General features: G+C 48.4%; 1 protein-coding gene across 1 annotated transcript in view; it reads left to right on the top strand.

Moving 5' to 3' along the window:
• Positions 1-21390, top strand: part of CROCC2 (ciliary rootlet coiled-coil, rootletin family member 2) — a 215380-nt gene that overhangs the window by 54563 nt on the left and 139427 nt on the right. Inside the window, exons 6-15 of the mRNA XM_078854217.1 lie at positions 1449-1555; positions 4456-4621; positions 5320-5426; positions 7798-8025; positions 9913-10009; positions 10127-10216; positions 17211-17426; positions 18776-18966; positions 20500-20682; positions 21130-21274. Coding sequence (XP_078710343.1) covers positions 1449-1555; positions 4456-4621; positions 5320-5426; positions 7798-8025; positions 9913-10009; positions 10127-10216; positions 17211-17426; positions 18776-18966; positions 20500-20682; positions 21130-21274 — 1530 coding nt within the window. The remainder of the gene's footprint in view (positions 1-1448; positions 1556-4455; positions 4622-5319; positions 5427-7797; positions 8026-9912; positions 10010-10126; positions 10217-17210; positions 17427-18775; positions 18967-20499; positions 20683-21129; positions 21275-21390) is intronic.

The raw sequence follows: 21390 nt of genomic DNA, 5'->3' as shown, positions 1-21390 counted from the left end.
CGGCCCCATGGACTTGTGCACGTCCAGCTTTTCTAAATAGTCCCTAACCACTTCTTTCTCCACAGAGGGCTGGCCACTTCTTCCCTATGCTGTGTTGCCCAGTGCAGCAGTCTGGAAGCTGACCTTGTTCGTGAAGACAGAGGCAAAAGAAGCATTGAGTACATTAGCTTTTTCAACATCCTCTGTCACCAGGTTGCCTCCCTCATTCAGTAAGAGGCCCACACTTTCCTTGGCTTTCTTCTTGTTGCCAACATACCTGAAGAAACCCTTCTTGTTACTCTTAACATCTCTTGCTAGCTGCAGCTCCAGGTGCGATTTGGCCCTCCTGATTTCATTCCTACATGCCCGAGCAACATTTTTATACTCTTCCCTGGTCATTTGTCCAATCTTCCACTTCTTGTAAGCTTCTTTTTTGTGTTTAAGATCCGCAAGGATTTCACTGTAGTAGTATCCCATCATGCCTTTGTGTTTAATTTCTGTGTTCTTTTGGCAGTCAGGCTCACCTAACAAAACAGCTGTTGCAAATGCCCCTTTGTGTATGGTTCTCTTAGTAAAAGTGGATACAGTTGAAAAGGTTCTAGGGCCTTTCCAAGCAGCCTGGTGTGGTGGCATGACAACCGGATCCCATCACCACCCTTCGAGTAAACAGCCTGAACACTTCAGACAGGGCAGTGCAGAGCAGGATAGGTGACAGTGGGATTTCACTGCAGTTTGAAAACTACAAAGCCTGGCGCATTTGAGATCTGTGAGAGAAGGGGATTGCAACCCACAACGGAGACACCGCACAGCAAGTCACTCTGCTCTGTTACTCACCATTCTTCAAGGAGTGCTGCTGGACTGGGCCTTTCTCAGCATTTCTCCAATTCTGTAGGAAGGAAAGAGAGCACAGCACGGCCCTGTGGTTGCCCATGGAAACACAAGAAAGCTCCAGGATTGGATGTGTTTCCTTTCTCCCTTTTGGAAAATGGGAAATATGGTCAGTCCCCAGCGTACACAGGCAGCATCACAGCGTTCAGCCCCAGTGACATTGGGGAGGAAATGGGGGCCCTAGAGTCCAGTCAGGGGTTTCTGGGGCAGATCCTCACCTGGAGTAAATCAGTTTAGCTTAACTGATTTCAGTTGAGATATGCCTATTTACACCATCTGAGAATCTGGCTCTTTGTATTTATCTGGAATGGATTCTGGATGCAGCTTTGGAAAGAAAAGACCTTAAATAAATGGCTCTGACTACCTGAAAATGCAGGTAACAGTCTATCCAAAGTGGCCCAGTTGGCTGGGAGGTTCTCTGCCTCACAGAAGGTCTCTGGTTTTACTAGCTGCTGATTCTCCATTTTTCTGTTTATCAGTTTGTTTCTGTCTGTCCTGTGTGAAGTTTTTTGTCCTCGGGGAGCCATTCTGCTCCCTCATTACTATCCTTGCCCTTTTGATGTGTCACTCCTCTCTCCCAGCTGCAGACTCATCTGGAGTCCACAGAATCCCACCTGTGCTGCTCAGAGCATGACCACAGCACAGAACTGGAGAATACTCTTACCCGCCTGGAGGAGGAGCAGCAGAGGTGAGGCTGGCTGCTGTGTCCAAGGAGCACCTGTGGGCCCTCCTTATCCCTTGTACAAAGGAAAGGAGAGAGCAGGTTACTCTAGAGCAGTGGTTCTCAAACTGGGGTCTGTGGACCCCTGAGGGTTCATGAGGGTACTCCAGGGGTCTGCAAGTCATGTCTGGGACCACTGGCCCTGCTGATCAACTCCTCCCACTCCATCCCAGTGTCTCCTGCACGCCGCTGAACAGCTGTTCCGTGGCATGCAGGAGGCACTGGGAGGGAGGAGGAGGAACGGGGACTTGGGGGAGGGGGTGGAAAGAGGTGGGAAAGAGGAGGGGTGGGGTGGGAAGAGGTGGGGTGGAACCTTGGGGGGAAGGGTGGAGTTGGAACGGGGCCTGGGGCTGAGTGGGGGTTGAGCACCCCCAGGGAAAATTAGAAGCCAACTTGGGGGGCGGGGGGGTCTGTGAAAATTTTTAAATCAAAATGGGGGTCCTCGGGTTGCTAAAGTTTGAGAACTGCAGCACTTGAGCATTGCATAGAGCTGGGTGTTACTCAACTGCCATCTAATGATAACAGTTTGCAGTCGCCTAAGCTGGATTTGAACTGGGGACCTAGAGGCAACAGGCTCTGTATCCCATTAGCAGTCCCTTGAACTCTCCAGCCCTAGCAGTAATTTTGGATCCAGGTGTGCAACGTTTCTAGTTTGAGATTTCAGAGCCTGGCCATGTGGTGCAGCTTGGTGCTTTGATTTCTTTGCTCAATTTTTAGCTCTTTGCTGTTCTCTGCAGCAGATAGATACACTCATGTGTCTTTCCCCCCTCCTGCACAGCAGAGCGGCTGAGGAGGTTGTTGTTTTCTGTTTGTGACTCAGCCCCGCTGTGATCCCGCCCAGGGAGCTGAGCCACCCAGCAAAGGCAAATGATGGGGGGTTGCTGTTCAGAATACCCCCACGCATACAACAGTCTCCAACCCAGCTGCATCAGCTAGCACCCATTGGGATCCCTTTCTACCACCTGCTGCTCTATAATCTCCAGCTATCAAAGGGCTAATCCTCAGAAACCAAGAGATGAAATAGTGGCTGTTTTGGAGGCATTGTGGGGGCCAGTTCTGCACATATTGCTGCTAGCCAGCATGCTCAGGTGCCACCTTTCTCGGTATGTTTTCACCTAGGATGCCAGATCTACCTGTGGTTTCTTGCTGGGACCCATAAGGATGCAGGGTTGTCTGTGGTGGGGCTGCAGCAAGGTTCCCTGGTTGGAGTTTAGATGGGCTGCTGGTGGGAGGTGGCAGGAGGGAGGTCCTGGGAGATCCTGAGATGGGAGAGTTTAGCAGACAGAGGAGGCACCTTGAGAACATTGGGAAGTGTGAGCCAGCACAGGATGTGATTACCCATTCAGCGCAGGGGGCCTGAGGTCTGCCCTGTTCCCTGCTGCTTTCGGAAATGACTTCAAGACATTGATTTAAACTTATACAGAGTTTGGAGTGATGTCTGTCCCCATGCCAAAGTGGTGTTTGGGGTGACTGCTGTCCCTGTGCTGATGCGCAGAGTTTGGAGTGACTTCTGTCCCCATGCCAGAGTGGGGTTTGGGCTGACCGCTGACCGTTCTCCCCGTGCCCAGGCGGGGTTTGGGCTGACTGCTGACTGTTCTCCCCATGCTGATGCGGGGTTTGGGGTGACTGCTCTCCCCATGCCATACTGCTGCTTGTGGGATGTGCAGAGATGGGTCCCGTTGGAAAGGTGCTGCGGGCAGGGTGTTCTGACCTCCGCTCCAGAATGTGCTCCCTCCTTGGCCCCACAGAGTCAGGATCTGTGAGCCTCTCAGGCCCACTGCAGAGACTGGCTCTTTCCCTAGGCACTTGAGGATAAAGGTGTCTTTCTAAAAATGTGCTTTAGCTCAACCAGAAGTCGTGGGCTTGCTGCAGGAATCACTGAGTGAGCTGCTCTGGCCTGTGCTCTGCAGGAGTTAGATTAGATAGCACAACGCTCCCTTCTGGCTTCAGCATCTATATGTCTGTGAAGGTTACAGCTCTCAGGCTAGTTGAGAGATCCCGAGTTGGGTCATTGTCTGAGCTGTGGCCACTCTATTTAGTGTAATATTTGTGTACAGGCCCCTGAGCAGAGGATGGTGTTTCTCAATTGTAGCCCAAAGGAATTAATTCCCATAATGAGATGGGGATCATAGAATCATAGAATCATAGAATATCAGGGTTGGAAGGGACCCCAGAAGGTCATCTAGTCCAACCCCCTGCTTGAAGCAGGACCAATTCCCAGTTAAATCATCCCAGCCAGGGCTTTGTCAAGCCTGACCTTAAAAACCTCTAAGGAAGGAGATTCTACCACCTCCCTAGGTAACGCATTCCAGTGTTTCACCACCCTCTTAGTGAAAAAGTTTTTCCTAATATCCAATCTAAACCTCCCCCACTGCAACTTGATGATCATTCCCTACTTCCCAGGGCCGAATGAAGGAACAATGTGTTAATGTTCATACAGTTCTTTGAGAAATGCAGTGCTCTGTACAGGTGCTAAGCATTATTATTGCCTGATGTTCTCTGACTGTGCGGTCATTAGCTCAGGGCTACTCGAAGGGCCTGGAACGGTAAGTGCAGTGAAATAGGTTTGGTGTCTCCACACCTTTGCTTCTGAAGAATGGTCTGTTGCAGGAGCAGTGCATGTCACACAGCTCTGCTCTGGAGATCAGAATCCAAGGCATGTAGACTGTATTCTCTTCATCTCCTTCCATAGGAGGGTAAATGTTCGATGGACTGAGCCTGGAGACGGAGTGTCCCACACAGGAGAGGGTGCTCCTGTTACTGGGGCAGGATTGCTGGAGCACAGGGAGTACCTGGAGATCGGAGCTGCCCTCTAGTGCCAGTGCTGAAGAGCAGGGGAAACCAATATCTGGCTTGTTCTGCCCTAGGAGCACCAGCCTTTCCCAGATGAACATGCTGCTGCGGGAACAGCTGGACCAGATGAAATGCTCCAATCAGAGACTGGCGAGGGAGCTGGAGAGGGCAACATCAGACCTGCACAGGCTGAGAGGCGAGCTAGAGCAGAGAGCATCCAAGTGGGGCAAAGGCAGGGAGGTGAGTCCTTCCGCTGGGCATTGTGGTTTGGTTTTTTATTGTTGACTTCAGTGGAGTGATGCTAGTTTAGACCAGCTGGGCGCCTGGCCCCCTGATGTCAATGGAGCTGTGCTGGTTTACACCAGCTCCATTTCTAAATATGCCCATGTAGCCTGTTACTGGTCTGAGCTTAAACACAGCAGGGTGGGTCAAAGAAGGTGACTTCCCTGGAGCTGAGAGCTGAAGCCAAGCTGAAGTTCTAGAGCCAATGTGGTTTAATAAATGTATTAATGACCTGGCGGGGGGTGCAGAGCAGTGAGGGGCACAGTCTTCAGATGATACATAGATATTTAGGGCAGCAAGGAGCAGAGAGCAACGTCAGAGAGACCTGAACAAGCCAGGGGTGTGGGCAGCACAATGGGGGATGAAAATCAGTGCTGATAAATGCAAAGCGATGTACATTGTGGAGAAGGTGGAATGGTGCGTACACCTTGCAGGGTTCTCCATTAACTGTATCCACTCACAAAAGGGGGCTGGACGTCACTGCTGACAACTCAATGGAAACCTCTGCTCAGGGTGTGTGCACACACGAGGTTAGGCTGCAGAAAGGATGGGATGGAGACTGGGTCTTGGCCATGGCACTCCCTTGGTGAACTCCTGAATTTTGAGATGTCACCTCTGTACTCACAGCCCCTCACGTCCCACTCTTATTTCCTCAGAGCTCTGGCTTGTACTTAAGCAATGAGCACAGCGGGATCCTGCTGCTATGGCGCCAAGCTGCCATGCTGCGCAGTAACTTGGCGGAGCTGCGTGCCACAGCAGAGCGGTGAGTACCGCCTGGGCGGGGTTCTGCCAGGAGATTTCTCCACTATTCCTGATGGCCCCGTAGTTGGAAGCAGGAAGGTGACAAGTGTGTGGATCTCGATAGCTGGTTAGAGCACTGGCTCCAAGTAACGGTGCCCTAACCTGAATCTCCTCCAGAGGGTATGTAAATTTGATCCCAGGGACTGCCAAAGATGGAAGGATACCAGCTAACCACAGCCAGAGGGTCCTTGGATCTCTCAGCTCACCTAGGCGAATTGAGAAAGTGTCTGCTAATTAGGCGTGATCTCTGCAGCAAGCTACATGGGGATCACAGCTGCAACGATGTGGCCTCTGGTGGGACACTACTGAGAGTATCAATTCAGGACAAATTGCTTAGAGCAGGGCAGTTACAGCCCAAAGCTGGAGTTCCTTTACTGTTAAGGCACGCCAAACCAGTCAAACAGAGAGGACTTTGGTTTTACCCCACTGGCTAACCAGAAGTCATACAAGCAATTCCCTCGCGTACTCCAGTTCCCTTGTGTCACCACCAGCACCGCTCCTTATGGGGATGAATGGTTATGAAAACCAATACTCCAGTAAAAGAAAAAAAGGTTCTCCCGATCCCAAAGGACCAACCCCAGACCCAGGTCAATATATCAGTTAGATCTTACCCACAAATCATGCTGTTGCCAATCTTTTAGAATCTAAAATCTAAAGGTTTATTAATAAAAAGAAAGAAATATAGATGAGAGCAAAAATTGGTTAAATGGAATCAATTACATACAGTAATGGCAAAGTTCTTGGTTCAGGCTTGTAGTAGTGATGGAATAAACTGCAGGCTTAAATCAAGTCTCTGGAGTACATCCACAGCTTGGATGGGTAACTCAGTCCTTCGTTCAGAGCTTCAGTTTGTAGCAAATTTCCTCCAGAGGGAAGAAACAGGATTGAAGACAAAATGGAGATGATGCAGCTGCCTTTTATAGTCCTTTTGCCATGTGGCTTGCGCTTCCTTTGTTCCAAACACAAGCCACCTAGCACATGGCATGGAAAAACCTTAGAGTTTGGTCCATAGGCATGTCCCTGCATGTCTTGCTGAGTCACAAGGTGTATTTGCCTTCTTTCAATGGGTCAGGTGTATAGCTGATGGTCCTTAATGGGCCATCAAGCAGGCTAGACAGTGCTGATGCCACGTTGTCTGGGGGTGTCACCGAGAAAAACAGCACAAGTTTGAAATACAGACAGTATAGAGCCAATACTTATAACTTTAAATACAAAAAAGATACATGCCTACAGATAGCATAATCATAACCAGCAAATCATAACCTTTTCATGGATATCTTACATGACCTCCATTGTACAAGATTTGGTGCCACTATAGAATCTTTGTTGCAACAATGATCGATACGATCACAGTTCATATTAATAACATCACAACAGCTAGACAGGGGATCGAGCTTCCAAAGGAGGCACTGGACCTGGTGCCCCCCAGGAAGTTAGTCGTGCCAGGCTGTCCTTGTTCCCCAAAATTGGGCCTGCTAGTAAGCTGAGGGAGGACTAATGACCCGCCAGAGTTTGGCAGAAAGCAGCAGGTTTATTATACTGACAGCTAAGCTGAAAAGAAGGGGGCGGGAAGGGTCACACTCACACTCACATACTCACGCTCCCAGGACAGGCACGGCACTGGAGATGTCAGGATCCTTCAAGGTAAGTGTCCCACAGCACAGCAATGGATGGTGTGATGAAGGTAAGTCTTCCCGGGGCACGATGGAATGCAACGCAGCGAACCACTGGCCAGGCGGTCCGGGCAAAGGGCCTTCACAGGAGGTACAAGCTTGTGAGTGCACTCCTGAGCACATGGCCCCTTCCCCTTTTAAGGACCTGCTCCTCATGGCCTGCGACTAGAGATGACTTAGCCACATCTGGTTGGTCACACTCCACCTTGGACAGTGGCCATGCAGTGTCCATGCATTGGGTGTGTGAGCGCTGCCTAATTAGAGTCCCAGACACCTTGTCTACCTGGGAGCTGTTCTGATCTTCCAGCTGTTCAAGCAGCCCATTCATCCCACAAGCATTCCAGGAGGGAGGGGGAAAGCCACTTCACAGGTATTCAAAGAGGGAGAAGAGACAAAAAAGGGGGGCAGCGGGGGTGGGGGGAGTGTAACAGATCTTTTGAACATACCGGTTATACAGAGCATATGGATCACTACTGCTCCTACAACAGTCCTGAGTAGGTTTCCATTGCTGGGGCCCTGGCAGTTGTTGGGAGGAGGCTCAGACAGCTGTTGGCTGGCTGGGTGCTAGGAGCCCTGTCTTGGCTTTGAGGTGATGCGCTCTAAAACTGCAAGGATTTCTCTGTGATTCTTCACATGTGGCGATTTCTCTCTTGTTGCCAGAGGCCTGGCTGAGGCCCAGACAGACATGGCAAGGACTGCACGCCGCCTTCAGACTGCCTGCCTGAACTTGGACTCGAACCTGCGTCTGTCTGAGAGTGGTGCAGCCTGCTTGCTGGAGAAGCAGGCTCTGCAGGGGGCACGCTTGGAGCAGCAGCTTCAGGAGAAGGTCCGGGACATGATTCAGCTCCAGAGCCGCTGGGATGGAGAGAAAGTAGAGCTGAACTCGAGGTGAAGATGTTATGGGGCCTAGCGAGCCAATGGAGAAGTCTCTAGTTGGGGTCATGCTCTGGCTCCCTGCCTCTGGCTTTTCCTAAGAGCTTCCAAAGAAGGGCCAGCTGCACAGCTGATGTAAATTGATGTAACTCCTTTGAAGCCCATGGACCAGCTCCCCCGCGGGTGTAAATCAGCATAGCTCTGTTGAAGCTAATGGGCTCAATCGCCAGTTGGTGTCAATTCTTTTAGCATCGTTGGTGTCAGTGGGACCCAGGGGGCTGGGCTGATTTAGGCCAGCTGAGGATCTGAGCTCAGAAAGCAAAATCTCCTCAGACCCAAGGAAAGGATGCTCTGCCTAGGGCAGGAGGGATTCCACTTCAGGGGCATGGTGGGGCCACTTGGGACTGACTCTAACTAAAATCAAACACCAAACCCTCCTTTGATCCTGTTGTTTTCATCACTGGTTTTAAATAACCAATACAGATCGAAAGGGGAAGGGGGGCAGTGGTTCATGCTGCAGGCAGGGGTGGGAGTGACCTCGGATGCACTCTGCCTGTAAATAATGCTACTGATCTGCCAAGGGTTCTTCTGAGATGCTGATCACTGGTTTAGACCTAGGAAACAAGTCAGTGACAGGATGCAATCTCATCCCCTTCCCCTCTTCCAATGGCATGTTTTGGGGACCCAAGGTGAACTTGGAGAGGCCAGGAGGGCCATATAACCACTATACGTAGGCAGACAGGCTGTGATGTGTTAATGGAACCCGACTTCTGCTCAAAACAATGCAGCTACAAACAGATTAAACCCACAGAAGTGTTTTCTAAGAAGTAAAAGGCCCCAAACTAGAGAAAATAAACACCCTGAATCCATTGGTTAGAATCATAGAATCTCAGGGTTGGAAGGGACCTCAGGAGGTCATCTAGTCCAACCCCCGCTCAAGGCAGGACCAATCCTCAATTTTTGCCCCAGATCCCTAAATGGCCCCTCAAAGATTGAACTCACAACCCTGGGTTTAGTAGGCCACTGCTCAAACCACTGAGCTATCCTCCCCTGAAAGCCAGGACTGACCTGGATGACTGCAGAGCCCTCCCCGACTGCAGAGTCCTGGAGCGACAGCTGTCCAGTCAGGAGGGGCCTTTGTATCCAGGTCAGGGTTGGGATCACCAGTGGAGCTCTGAGGGGAAGCCTAAGACTGAAGGGTGTTGGGCCCAATCCTGCAACTGACTCAAAGCTTGTGTTGAATGCTGCTAAAGCCAATGGACAGCTCTATGCTAGCACAGGAGCCTACCCATGTCCAACAAATTGTGGGGTTGGGGCCTTGGAGAGAACAATCCCCTTCCATTCTCAGCCATCCAGGCCAGGGCTCCCAAGCTTAGGGAAAGAGGGCAAAGGATGATAATGGCTGCAGCTTCTTCTTATTCCTCTGATATTGATGTTGAGAAATGTGCTTGAAAAATAACTCAGTAAACACCATGGAATATTTAATGCAACTCTTCTCATGTTCCTAGAAATGACACAGTAGTTACCCTGGAAATAGCATTCTGTGGCCCAGGATATTGTTGTTCAGCAGAATTATGGTAAATCAGTGACAAATTTCCCAGCTGTGTAAAGTTTTAACTCTTCTCATCCCACCCTCCCTTCCTATCACTCAGCGATCCTCCTGGCTTGGTGCCTCTTTAGTTAAGGTCATTATCTCTGAAATGTGTCAGGTGTTCACCCCATCCATCTAGTTCCTGTGTGTAGATCTTGTCTTGTACAAGCAGCTGTTCTCTGCATTGAACTGTCTCTGAATGCCCTGGAGGGACTGAAAGGTGCTGGGGAAATGTCAGCTTTGCCATTGAGCCTGTGGTACTTTCTTCACTCTGAACAACCTGCTCTCTGTGCCTGGCTTGTATCTTTCAGGATAACAGAACTGACCGCTTTAGGACAGAAACTTAAAGAACAGAATGCAAAGAAAGAGAAGACCATCTCTGCTCTAAAACTGGACGTTCAGAAACTGGTACACATATCCACAAACTCCTCTCTCTCAATTAGTCACTATCACACACACTCTCTTACACTTTCTCTGATCTTTCCTTATGTTCATCACTAAGAAATCACTTATCTTTGAACACAGGAAGTCACTAAAACTGGAGAGCTACTGGAGGTGCAGGACCTGAAAGATGAAAGTGAATCTTTGCAGAAAATCATGAACAGCATCACACAGGTGTGCTACTTCACTCACAGCAAAGTGCAAGAATGTGGTTAAAGTACTCGCCTTGGACTTGGAAGATCTGCATTCAAGTCCCTGCTGTGCCATAGACTTCCTGTGTGACCATGGACAAGTCACTTCAGTTCCCCTTCTATAAAATGGGGATGCCCTGTTTCACAAGGTTGCTCAGCTACTACAGTAATGGGAGCCATATAGGAGTACCTTAGATCACTAGAGAATTAAATCCAGTAAGGGCCCCTTATGTCTATATTGTGAATGGTTTTAATTTGGTGATTCAGACCATATGGCTCAATAGTGGAAATTTGATGACTAATTGTGTATTAAAGACAACAGTGTAGTTGATGGTACAGGTTCTTTACTTACCTGTGTGTTGGAATAGAGTATGTTAGGTATCTAAGAGAAGGCACTAGGGCAGAGTTTTTACTACAGGTTCTGTTATTGTACATTTTGTTCTTCTGAAAGTTGGCTCGATGATTGTTTGAAATCAGGCCTCCCAACTGGTGCTCAGCTCATGCTGTTGCTAATCTGATGCAGGCACTAAGTCATTCCATGGCTCTTCAGGCTCTTATTGTTTTCAGTCCCATTTCTAGAGCTGGTGCTTGTTTTTGTAACAATAGACCCAAAAGCGTGGGCTTAAGTCCCATTGACTGCAGTGGGATTTAATGACTTTGCAGAATCAGGGCCATCGTACTGACACTCTTATGCAGGCACCAGTCATAATTTAAACAGCTGTCCATGGAACCCTAGTATAGTAGCTCTATGAGGCAGTGTTGTCTAGTGCATAGAGCTCTGGACTAGGACTCAGAAGACCTGACTTCTATTCCTAGCTCCGCCACTGACCGGTTGGGACACCTTGGGCAAGTCCCGTTCCCATTCTCAGCCTCTGTTTCCCCATCTATACAATGGGGATAATGATACTGATCTCCTTAGGAAAGTGCTTTGAAATCTCTGAATGAAAAGAAAAAGGTATTATTATTTTGAGCTGCCCATCTAGCAAAGCTATAGATGGCTTTATGCATGTACAGTTGTGTGCCTAACTGAGGGCCTGCAGAGTATGGATGTTACTGGGAATTGCAGATGCTCAGCATGTCTCGTGATCGGGTGCTGAGAGCTCGGTTAGGTTGGCAATTGGGCATGCAGAATCTCATATCTCCATGTGCACTGGACACTAATGTTGCTCCTGGTTTGGGTGCACAGTTCTCTTCACCGGTTCTGTTTGTTTTGGGGCTAATGATTTAACTGGGAATTGGTCCTGCTTCGAGCAGGGGGTTGGACTAGATGACCTTCTGGGGTCCCTTCCAACCCTGATATTCTATGATAAATGTCCATCTCCTGACAGTGTAGCCAAGGTCAACGTTTTCAAATGTAGATCCCCAAGAGTTGGGCATTAATTACATAGGGCCTGATGCAGGAAAGCACTTCAGCACATGCTTCACTTTAAGCTCAGGTAACTTCATTGACTTCATGTGCTTAAAGTTCAGCACATGCTTACGTGCCTTCCTGGACCAGGGCCTTCTGTAGGCCCCAAGTGCTGATGTCAGAACCAAATTAGGCTGGTTAGTGCCTAGGTCAGCAGTGAGGTGTCTACAATAGCGAGCTGGGTTTAAATAGCTTTAAGGGCCTGTTATGAGGCTGGTTCTGGTGGGACCCAACTGAGAGTGCCAATTCAGGACAAATTGCTTAAAGCAGGGCAATTACAGCCAAGGCTGGGGTTTCTATGTACACCAAGGCAAACCAAACCAGCCAAACAGAGAAGACTTTGGTTTTACCCCACTGGCTAACCACAAGTCACACAAGCAATTCCCTTAGACACTTCAGTTTCCCAATATCGCCACCAGTGCCACTCGTTATGGGGACAAATGGTTATGAAAACCAATACCCCAGTAAAAGAAAAAAGGTTCTCTCGATCCCAAAGGACCAAGCCACAGACCCAGGTCAATATACAAGTCAGATCTTACCCACAAATCATGCTGTTGCCAATCCTTTAGAATCTAAAATCTAAAGGTGTATTCATAAAAGCAAAAAGATATAGATGAGAGCTAGAACTGGTTAAAAGGAATCAATTACATACAGTAATGACAAAGTTCTTGGTTCAGGCTTGCAGCAGTGGTGGAATAAACTGCAGGTTCAAATCAAGTCTCTGGAGTACATCCACAGCTGGGATGGGTCTTTCAGTCCTTGGTTCAAAGCTTCAGTGTAGCAAAGTTCCTCCAGAGGTATGAAGCAGGATTGAAGACAAGATGGAGGAGCTGCAGCAGCTTTTTATATTCTCTTGCCATGTGGTCTTTCTTTCTTTGTTCCAAAGACAAGCTGTCCATCACATGGCATGGAAAAACCTCAGAGTTCTGTCCATAGGCATGTCCCTGCATACCTTGCTGAGTCCCAAGGCGTGTCTGCCTTCTCTCAATGGGTCAGTTGTATAGCTGATGGTCCTTAATGGGCCATCAAGCAGGCTAGGCAGAGCTGACACCAACTTGTCCGGGATGTCACCCAGAAGCATAGCACAAGTTTGAACTACAGCCAGTATAGTGCCAATATTCATAACTTCAACTACAAAAATGATAACAGCTTAATCATAATCAGCAAACCATAACCTTGTCTTAGACACCTCATTTGACCCCCTTTATAAAAGATTTGGTGCCACTACAGGACCTTGGTTGCAATGATGATCTATACAGACCCAAATTATGTCAATAACGTCACACCCCCAACACAAAATTGATGCAGGAAGGGATGACACAAACATCACTGACTGCATCCCAAAAGCTCCCCATCCTTGGTTCTGTCTTACTACAGCTAGTATTGGGTTAGGAGCCGTACCAGTGTATAACAGAAATGGTTTATCAAAGTCATGTTCAATAACATGAATGAATCTCTTTACAAACTCAAGGTAAAACTTGGTTAGAACAATAGTGGATTGGATCTGCTCTTGCAGCGTGGTTCCTGTATGTGATCTTGCCAAGAGCTAAAGAACATAGCTACTTTATCCATAAAAGCTCTGGCAAATGTTTGAAACCCAATTAACATCAACTTAATGTAGATATTACTATTGTTTATAGTACAGGAATCTTGGCATTTAGCCATGAAAGCAATGTGGTAGTGTGCCTCAGTTTCCCTGTTCACACCGCACATCAGGTTTGGAATGTCTTTTCCCCTGTGAAAAGTTCCAAGACTGTGTACAGGCATTAATACTGTGCAATATCAGTATAACAAGGCCCTTTAACATAAAGTGTGATCTTATGTATCACTTTTAACATATTCAAGGGATTTTCCAAAAGATTTGGCACATTGTACACTTTTACAGTTTTTGGTAATAGCAACACATTAGTTACAAGAATTACAATTAGCAATAAAAACAATTTCATTGCAAGTGTCTATTTACAATCATTTTTGTCATGCCACACTTTGGCTTAATACCATTGAGGTTTGGGCCTTTCAGGGTTAGCCTGTGGCTTCCCTTTGCAAAATTAAGGTCTCTCTTTCCTTCCTGTCCTGATTTCTCTAGTTTAACAGAATTCACTGGCTGATTGGGTGTGCTCTCTGTGCTAATAGCTATTAGCAAGTCCTTCTTCTCCCTGCCAGCCAAGTAATTTGCATTACCACAGACAGGAGCCAGTTCATCAGTTTTTAGATCCTTAACTGCTACCAATTCCAAGGCTGGACTCTGTCTTAAAGAGATACCATCCATTTTTCACTAACAAGCTAGACTCAAAGTTCTGTGGTCCTTCCCTTACCAACCTCGGCTTCCACATGAAATCAGATGTTAAGTTCACTGAGAGAATACAAGTCATGTCCAAAGTGTCTAGAGATGAGAGTATACCTGCCATCCCCTGCATTCTCGAGAGATTAACTACACAGCTGTTCTGCCCTGCAGACTCAGCTACCCAGTCTTCCCTCTGAACCTGAGACACAGACTGTGTGTCCTCTCTCAGCAAGGTTGTCTCCCCAACAAGCTGGCCAAACACAGCCACTTGGTTATAGGACTCTTCAACTTTCTTAACAGCTTTCACTCCATCTGAGACCTTCTCAAAGCTATCCACGCTGGATCTTTCAAAAGGAAAGTCAGTGGATCCATTCACCATAGAAAATTTCTGGCTGTTAGGAACTAAAACTTTCTTGATTAAATCACTTTCACACCCTTCAGTTGCAGTAAACTGCTTGCAAAGACTACCATGAGGATTCCTTTCCCTAGGAGCTTTTCGAAGGAGCAATTCACCCCTCTCAGAAATGCTGCCCTTACCCTCTTCACTTAGGGCTTGGTTAGTCTCTAAGGTGCCACAAGTACTCCTTCTCTTTTTGCGAATACAGACTAACACGGCTGTTACTCTGAAATCTAAAGGAACACTTTCCTGAGCAACAACAGACTCTTTCTGGGTCTCACTTACGTCCAGAATCACCTCTGGCCCATCAGGTGGATTCCTTCACAATCCCCTTTCAGGCATACTTATAGACTTCCTAGATAAAAGGCTAGAAGCATTCTCCTTCCCTTTGCCACACACAAGTTCAGGAATCTTTTCCTTCTTTCTACAAGTTTCCACACCATCAGTAGGTAACACAATCAAACCACCTTTATGCTCACCCTTGCCAGGGCACAAGGAATCACCCTTATTAGACAGAGTTGCTACACCTTTCCCAGCCACACATTAGCAACAGGCAAAATACAAGCACCAGAATTGTCTGGTGTCTGGGATTCTGCTACAACACTAACTGGATGCAACCTAGTTACAGCGCCATTCTCCCTAGCAGACACAAACTTAGGACCATTCCCTTCCTGGGATTTAGTTGAATCCAGAACCAACTCTGAGACAACTACACTATTCTCAACCCGCACAGGCTGAAAGGCACCTTCTATCTGCTCCACAGACAAAGAAGAGCTGGAGACACATTCTACTTTACCAGACACACAGCTTGGGATCTCATTTCCCTTGTCCCAGCACACAGGGTTGTTCACAGACAACTGCTTGGAGACCGGGGTAGCTCCCTCCATAGGCAAGTCAATACCGTTGACAGCCACAGACACATTTCCTTCACTGTCACAATTCTCCACACAGGTAATAGGTAAGGTATACATCCGATGAAGTGAGCTGTAGCACACAAAAGCTTATGCTCAAATAAATTGGTTAGTCTCTAAGGTGCCACAAGTCCTCCTTTTCTCTTTTTTAGGTAAGGTATAGGGACACTCATCTTCCACTATCCTTGCCTTCCCAAACTGCTGACTAGATAATGCCATTAGCTCACAAGGCTGCCTAGGCTCATCCAAACTTTCCTTATCAGGCACATTGCCGCTCCTGAGGATAAACTGCTGCTCTCTTCACTGCACTGAGCTACTTCCAGCAAATCACAGTTACCTTTTCCAGGTTCACTTTTACAAACTGTACTTGCCAATAATTCATTACCCATCAAAAATCTACCCTTTCCTTTCTCAGTTAGGGCTTTACTCTGACCATCCACTTTAATCTGCTCCTGAGAAACATTTTCGTGACCAATGAGTTCTTTCTGTGCTTGATCTAATTCCAGATTTACTTCTGAGACATTAGACAGACATTCAGAAACTTCATTCACAGACATACTGCTTTTTTGCTCAGACAAACACTTGGAGAAAACCTCCCCAGGCAAATCATTGTCCAAAACAGACAGGTTTAAAATCATTCCTTTCCTGTGACTGGCTACCTGGTCTGAATAAAGCTTTGACATTTTCCCCAATCAAAAGATCCTTAGGCAATAACCTCCTTACACCAGCTATACCTTCATGCTTAGTACCATTCCATTCAAGGTGGATTCTGGCTAAAGGCATGCTTACAGTAAACTCTTAGAGGACTACAACATTCAGACTCTGAATTGGTAAGTAATCTTCCTCTTTGACCAGATCTGCTTTAATAAGAGTCAGGTTTCAGAGTAGCAGCCCTGTTAGTCTGTATTTGCAAAAAGAAAAGGAGTACTAGTATCCTTTGAAGTGAGCTGTAGCTCACGAAAGCTTATGCTCAAATAAATTGGTTAGTCTTTAAGGTGCCACTAGTACTCCTTTTCTTTTAACAAGAGTGATGTTAGAAGCCATAATTTGCCCTAAACAGCTTTTACCATTGACTTTTACACTCTCTATGAATTTTTCATTACCAGTCCCATATATAGCATTGGCACAATTTATGGGGCCACCCTCTACTGAACTCACAGTAACAGCATTTACATAAAAGGTGGCAGTGTTGGGGTACATTTGGTTACACTCAGACAACTGCTCAAAGTTATACAACATACCAACATTGTTATATACTGGACTTTCAAGAGGATACAATTTCTGCTGTTCTTCCATTGCTTTTTTGACTTGGAGCTGAAGTCTGTCAGTTTTTTGTTGCATCTGGCGGACCCTCTCCTTAGCAGCCAGCCTTTCCTTCTGTCTTACCTTCTTTTTTCAGCTGGGTCAAGGCTTGCTTCTCTCTCATTTGAATTTCTGCCAGTTTTTGTTCATGTTCCAACTGCAGGCTGTCTCTCAGGGCTTGCAGTTTCATTGCTTCTGTAGCTTCTTTAGCATCAGGTAAGGGCTGTGCTCCTGCCTCCTGATCACTGGCCATTAACAGATTCTCAGTTCTTGATTTGTAGCTTTCTTTCTAAATCTTATCTCCTTTTCCGAACACAAAACTTTCAGGGCTTTTTTGTCAAGGCTCTCATATGCTCTTTGCTCACCCATTGCAACTGCTTTTTAACCAACCAAACTCTCAATACCAAAATTCAAATTTGGATAGCGTGGGGTTCTGACCCAAAGTTTAATTGACCTGGTTCTCTGGATCCTAGCATGACCTGTTCAGAAGTGATGAGCATCCCCAGCTCCCACAGACTTCAGCAGGAATGGGGATTCTCAGCACTCAGGGCCTCATTTCAGGCCCCCCAGGTGGCAGTGGTGGCTGGGTTGCTCTAGTGTAGCTGGGAGCTTGAGTACAGAAGGTAACGGCAGATTGGCGTTGTTGGGATTAACCCTCCACCCTTCTCTCCCCAGCTGGCTCTGGCCGATGCTGAGAGTGCAGGGCCCCTCTCACTGGACAGCATGAGGGCGACAGGTGCAGAAGACTCTGGCAGACAAATCTCCCCTTTGCGCTCTAGCTCTTCACATCACCGGCGGGTGTCACCGTCCCGTGCCCACTCCCCATTGCTCCAGGATGCCGTGCTGCAAGCCGTGCAGGGCGCCCTCCGGAGGCGACAGCAGCATGAGCAGGTGAGGACACTGCCTCGAGCTCTGGTCAGCCCCAGAGTTAGCATCTCAGGAAGTGTCCGCCCACAGACTGGGGCTGGTTTCCCCGAGGAGCAAAGTGATGGTGTTGCATCCAGTGGAATGCTGCATCCCAAAATGTCTGGGGGGGATGAAAAGAGGAGAGGCAGCCCAGCTCTGTGAGACTTTGTCAGTCCCAGGGGCAGGGGCTGGGAGGGCAGGATCAACAGCTAACGGAAGGGCAGACATGAAGGGAATGAGCGTTGACATGATTTCTTGGAGAGTCGTTACTGTGCTGGATGGACTGGCCAGCCACAGCCCTTAGTAGTGGATTGACCTGCAATTCCTTGTCATCTCCAACTTCCCTACGTTCACCCAAAGAGAGACAGAACCATCCACAACGGAAGCAGGGGAGCTCGGGAGCATCTCTCCAGATAATAAGAGAACCTGCTTGGGGCCTTATGCTGTTTAGGTGCTGACAGGGGGATAAATAACATGGCACGAGCAAAGGAATAGGCCAAAGGAGAGAGTATGAGATGGAGAAGGAAAAGGAAAGGCCAGAGCCATGAGGGTGCCACTCCGAGGGGCTGTGGAGAGCCAGAAGATGGAGCATGGAGGTGTCAGTTACAGTAGACTGGTCCCAGCTCCTGAGTGTGTGGATTCATCAGCTCCCACTCCCTTTTGCAGCAGGGGCAGGTGTCAATAGACATGCAAGGAGGGTCTAATTTACAGCACCTTGCAGGCCACTGATGAGCTCAGCCTGAAGTCTCCAGCCAGGGCTATCTCTGCATCTCCACATGGGGACCTGGGGGTGAGCCCCAGCCCTGGTCTCTTGTTGCCTGGAGTAGCGGGAGTAGAAAGCACCAGCTCAGAGAAGGGAGCGTGTGCTGGGTGGGGCTGGGCTATCCCATGGGTAGTGATGGAGCCCCTGGATAGAAGGGTAGTGGTTGTACCACCATGCCATGAGAGTGAGGGATGTAACACTAGGGCACAGGGGAGGGTCTGGGGGATTCACTGGGGATGAAGAGGAGCCATGCAGCAGCCCTGGGAGAAAACCTTCAGCCAGTGCAGCTTATTGTGTGGCCCTGGTTTGAAAGTGGCATCAGGCCGCTCCTTGGAGGGGAGAAGGTCAGCAAGGCACAGCTGCTAGCTCAGGTTCGGGGGGGGCGCTGAGTTTAAGCTATGTGATGCAGCCGTGAGTAAGTTAGGTCCCTGTGTCTCAGGATCTGCCCTTCACTCACTCACCAGGATAGCAGGGTTCTGGCCCTGTGCATATGTGCGCACGTGCTGTGTCATGTGAAGCAGAGTGCAATATGCACTTTATCCTTGTGCCTTATTTTCCATTCTGCGGCCAGGAATTGCAATTTCAGCTGGTGTCTGCCCAGGACATGCTGGGGGTGGTCAGGAAGCAGCTGTCCGATTGCCAGCAGGAGGTGCAGGTGGCAGAGCAGCAGCAGAGGCTGGAGCGTGAGGAGCTGGCCAGAGCCCTGCAGGATTGCAGGCGGGATTTGCAGCACTGTAAATCCTCAGTGGAGATTCTCAGCAGGTGCACATGGGAGTAGGATGGGGGGGATCGATAATTACTGTCGGGAGCCACCATACCCTGGGATGGCTGGCTGAGAACAGAGTCACTCTCCCAACTCCAAGGGTAATGCACATGACAAGCCTGTGGTATGGTCCAGATGGGAAAGGGTGTCACTCCATAGTGCTGTGTTCAGGATTGAACAAGCCATTTAGATTTTCAGCGTTTGGAGACTCAGTCCAAGCGAAAGAGAACCGACCCATTGCAGGTCTCTGGCTTTTTGGGCTCACTCAGACTGCTCATATTACTGGAGCTGATCTAAACTGTTTGCTCCAAACTTTTATCTGACAAAAGCATGGCTATCTTTGGAAATGAACATTCTCACTGAAAAGTTTTGTTTTCTTTTATTAATTTTCTGGATTTTTAACAAACAAAATCCAATTGTTTCAGCTTTTTGGCTTTTGATTTCTTTCTTTCTTTCCCTTTCTCTCCTTTTTTTCCCCTTCCCCCATATGGGGGAAAGGAAAGAAAGGGAAAAAACCTCCAACACCAAAACCTCAGCTTCCTGTTTCAAAAAACAAAACAAAAAATCATTTTTGTTCTTTGTTTTTGACAAAAAAGGAAAATTTCAGATGAATTTGTGAAACACATGTTTCAGCATCCATTTCTGAGCATCTCTCCATTTTAAGGAGACATGGGTAATGAGACCCAATGATGTATGTAGACATGCACTGGTGAGTAGGCATAGAGGAGAAGGAGTCCTGTCCTCCATGCAAGTAGAATGTTCTGAGGAGCTTCCAGTCTGAGGACTGGAGCTCCAGATGTGACTCCACCAGATGTTGCATCCTCGCAGACCCTTCCACCTGCCTCCTTTGGTCACCAGCCTGTGTGAGAAGGTTTGGAACAGTCATGCTACTGAAATTCCTGATGGGAAGAGCAAAGTGACTGAAGCCAGGATGTTTCAACAAAGTTACCCTGTGTGGTTTGGTTGCGTTGGGTACTCGGAGCAATCTGCACAACAGGGCTGAGACATCAGGATGTTTCTGTAGGTTCTTCCTTTGTTCTGGGGAGCCCAGAAACCTCGCTGATCCTGGATCTTGGAGAAACGGCAGCTCTGCTCAGTGCTGGGATGCATCGTTCTCTTATGTCTGGCTTGTGCACCAAACTTTTTTCCAAGGTGAAACTGGTGGATGCTGATTGCTCCAACATTTAATTCTGTGTCATTGTCACGGGCCCCTGGATGTGTCTTCACTACAATAATGGGGTGTGACAGTAGTTGAGCAGACATCCCCACACTGCTCCGGTACTGGAGCAGCAAAGCTGCAGCAGCACACACTGTACAGGCCTGCCCAGGGTGCTGGGTAATTACTCATGGGGCTAGCCTGTGCTGCTGTGCCCTAAAGTTATGAGCTTCTAACACCGTTGGTCTGGAAGCAGCAGGGGACTCCAGGACTCTTATTTGGTCCAGCCACTGTGGGAGCAAGAGGCCCACCATTGATGTGGGTGACATTATCGCAGGGCCAGATTGGTGACTCATAGTTTCCCTCTCACCCTCAGGGAGAAGGAGACCACAGAGGCTGCAGTGGGAAGTCTGAGCGAGCAGGTGGACTCCTCCCATCTGGAGGTGGAAAGGCTGAGGAGACTCACCACGGAGCTGCAGAGGCAGCAAAGCCTCCTGGGGGAGCAGAAGGAGGAGCTGGCAAAGGAGCGGGAGAGAGTGAGGAAAGAGCTGGAGCAAGGGTGAGGTGCCTCACATCTGCCCATGTTACTATGGTGTGCAGGGCAGTCTCATTCAGGGTGAGGGGGTGGATTCCCCACTCCACGCTGATGTAACGGACAGTGCTGGGGCAGATGGCCCAGCATCCTCCTGGTAGGGAACCCACTTGGAGCCATGCCTGCCTGACACTGGAGTGATGATGCAGGGCTGAGGTGCAGCCTCGACTGAAAGGTGGCGGTGAAGCAGGCGTGCTGGGGAGCTGCTCACAATGTACATGACTGTGGGCTTCGTTGCCATGGGGGAGTAAGCCTGGCTAGTCATTTACAGCAATGATGCAAAGGAAGCGGAAACTCCTCCCAGATCAGAATGGCAGCATTCACAGCCACATGGCACTCACGTGGCAAATAGTGCAGGCCAGCAGAGAAATGAGGCCCTAATTCATTTTCCTCCCTTTTGCATGACTCCTACAGGCAGAGGACCCTGGAACAGTTAGAAGAGAAGACCTCAGCTTTGAAGAAGGAGCTGGTGGTAGTAAAGGAGTCCTTGAACCAAGCCATTCTGGAGAAGGACGTGCTGGAGAATGAGAAGGAAGGTGTAAGCTGTGCTCTGTCTAAAGTAAGAATGGTGATGGTCTCCTAGGAGCTTGGCTAGCAATCAGCTTTCTCATGAGCTTACAGGCCAATCTGCTCCCTTACTGAAGGCATTTTTCCTCATCTACCTCACCACTACTT

The sequence above is a fragment of the Lepidochelys kempii genome, chromosome 9, assembly GCF_965140285.1.
Source record: "Lepidochelys kempii isolate rLepKem1 chromosome 9, rLepKem1.hap1, whole genome shotgun sequence".
Taxonomy (NCBI): domain Eukaryota; kingdom Metazoa; phylum Chordata; order Testudines; family Cheloniidae; genus Lepidochelys; species Lepidochelys kempii.
Note: the sequence above shows the minus strand (reverse complement) of the source record. Positions and strands in the feature narration are given on the sequence as shown.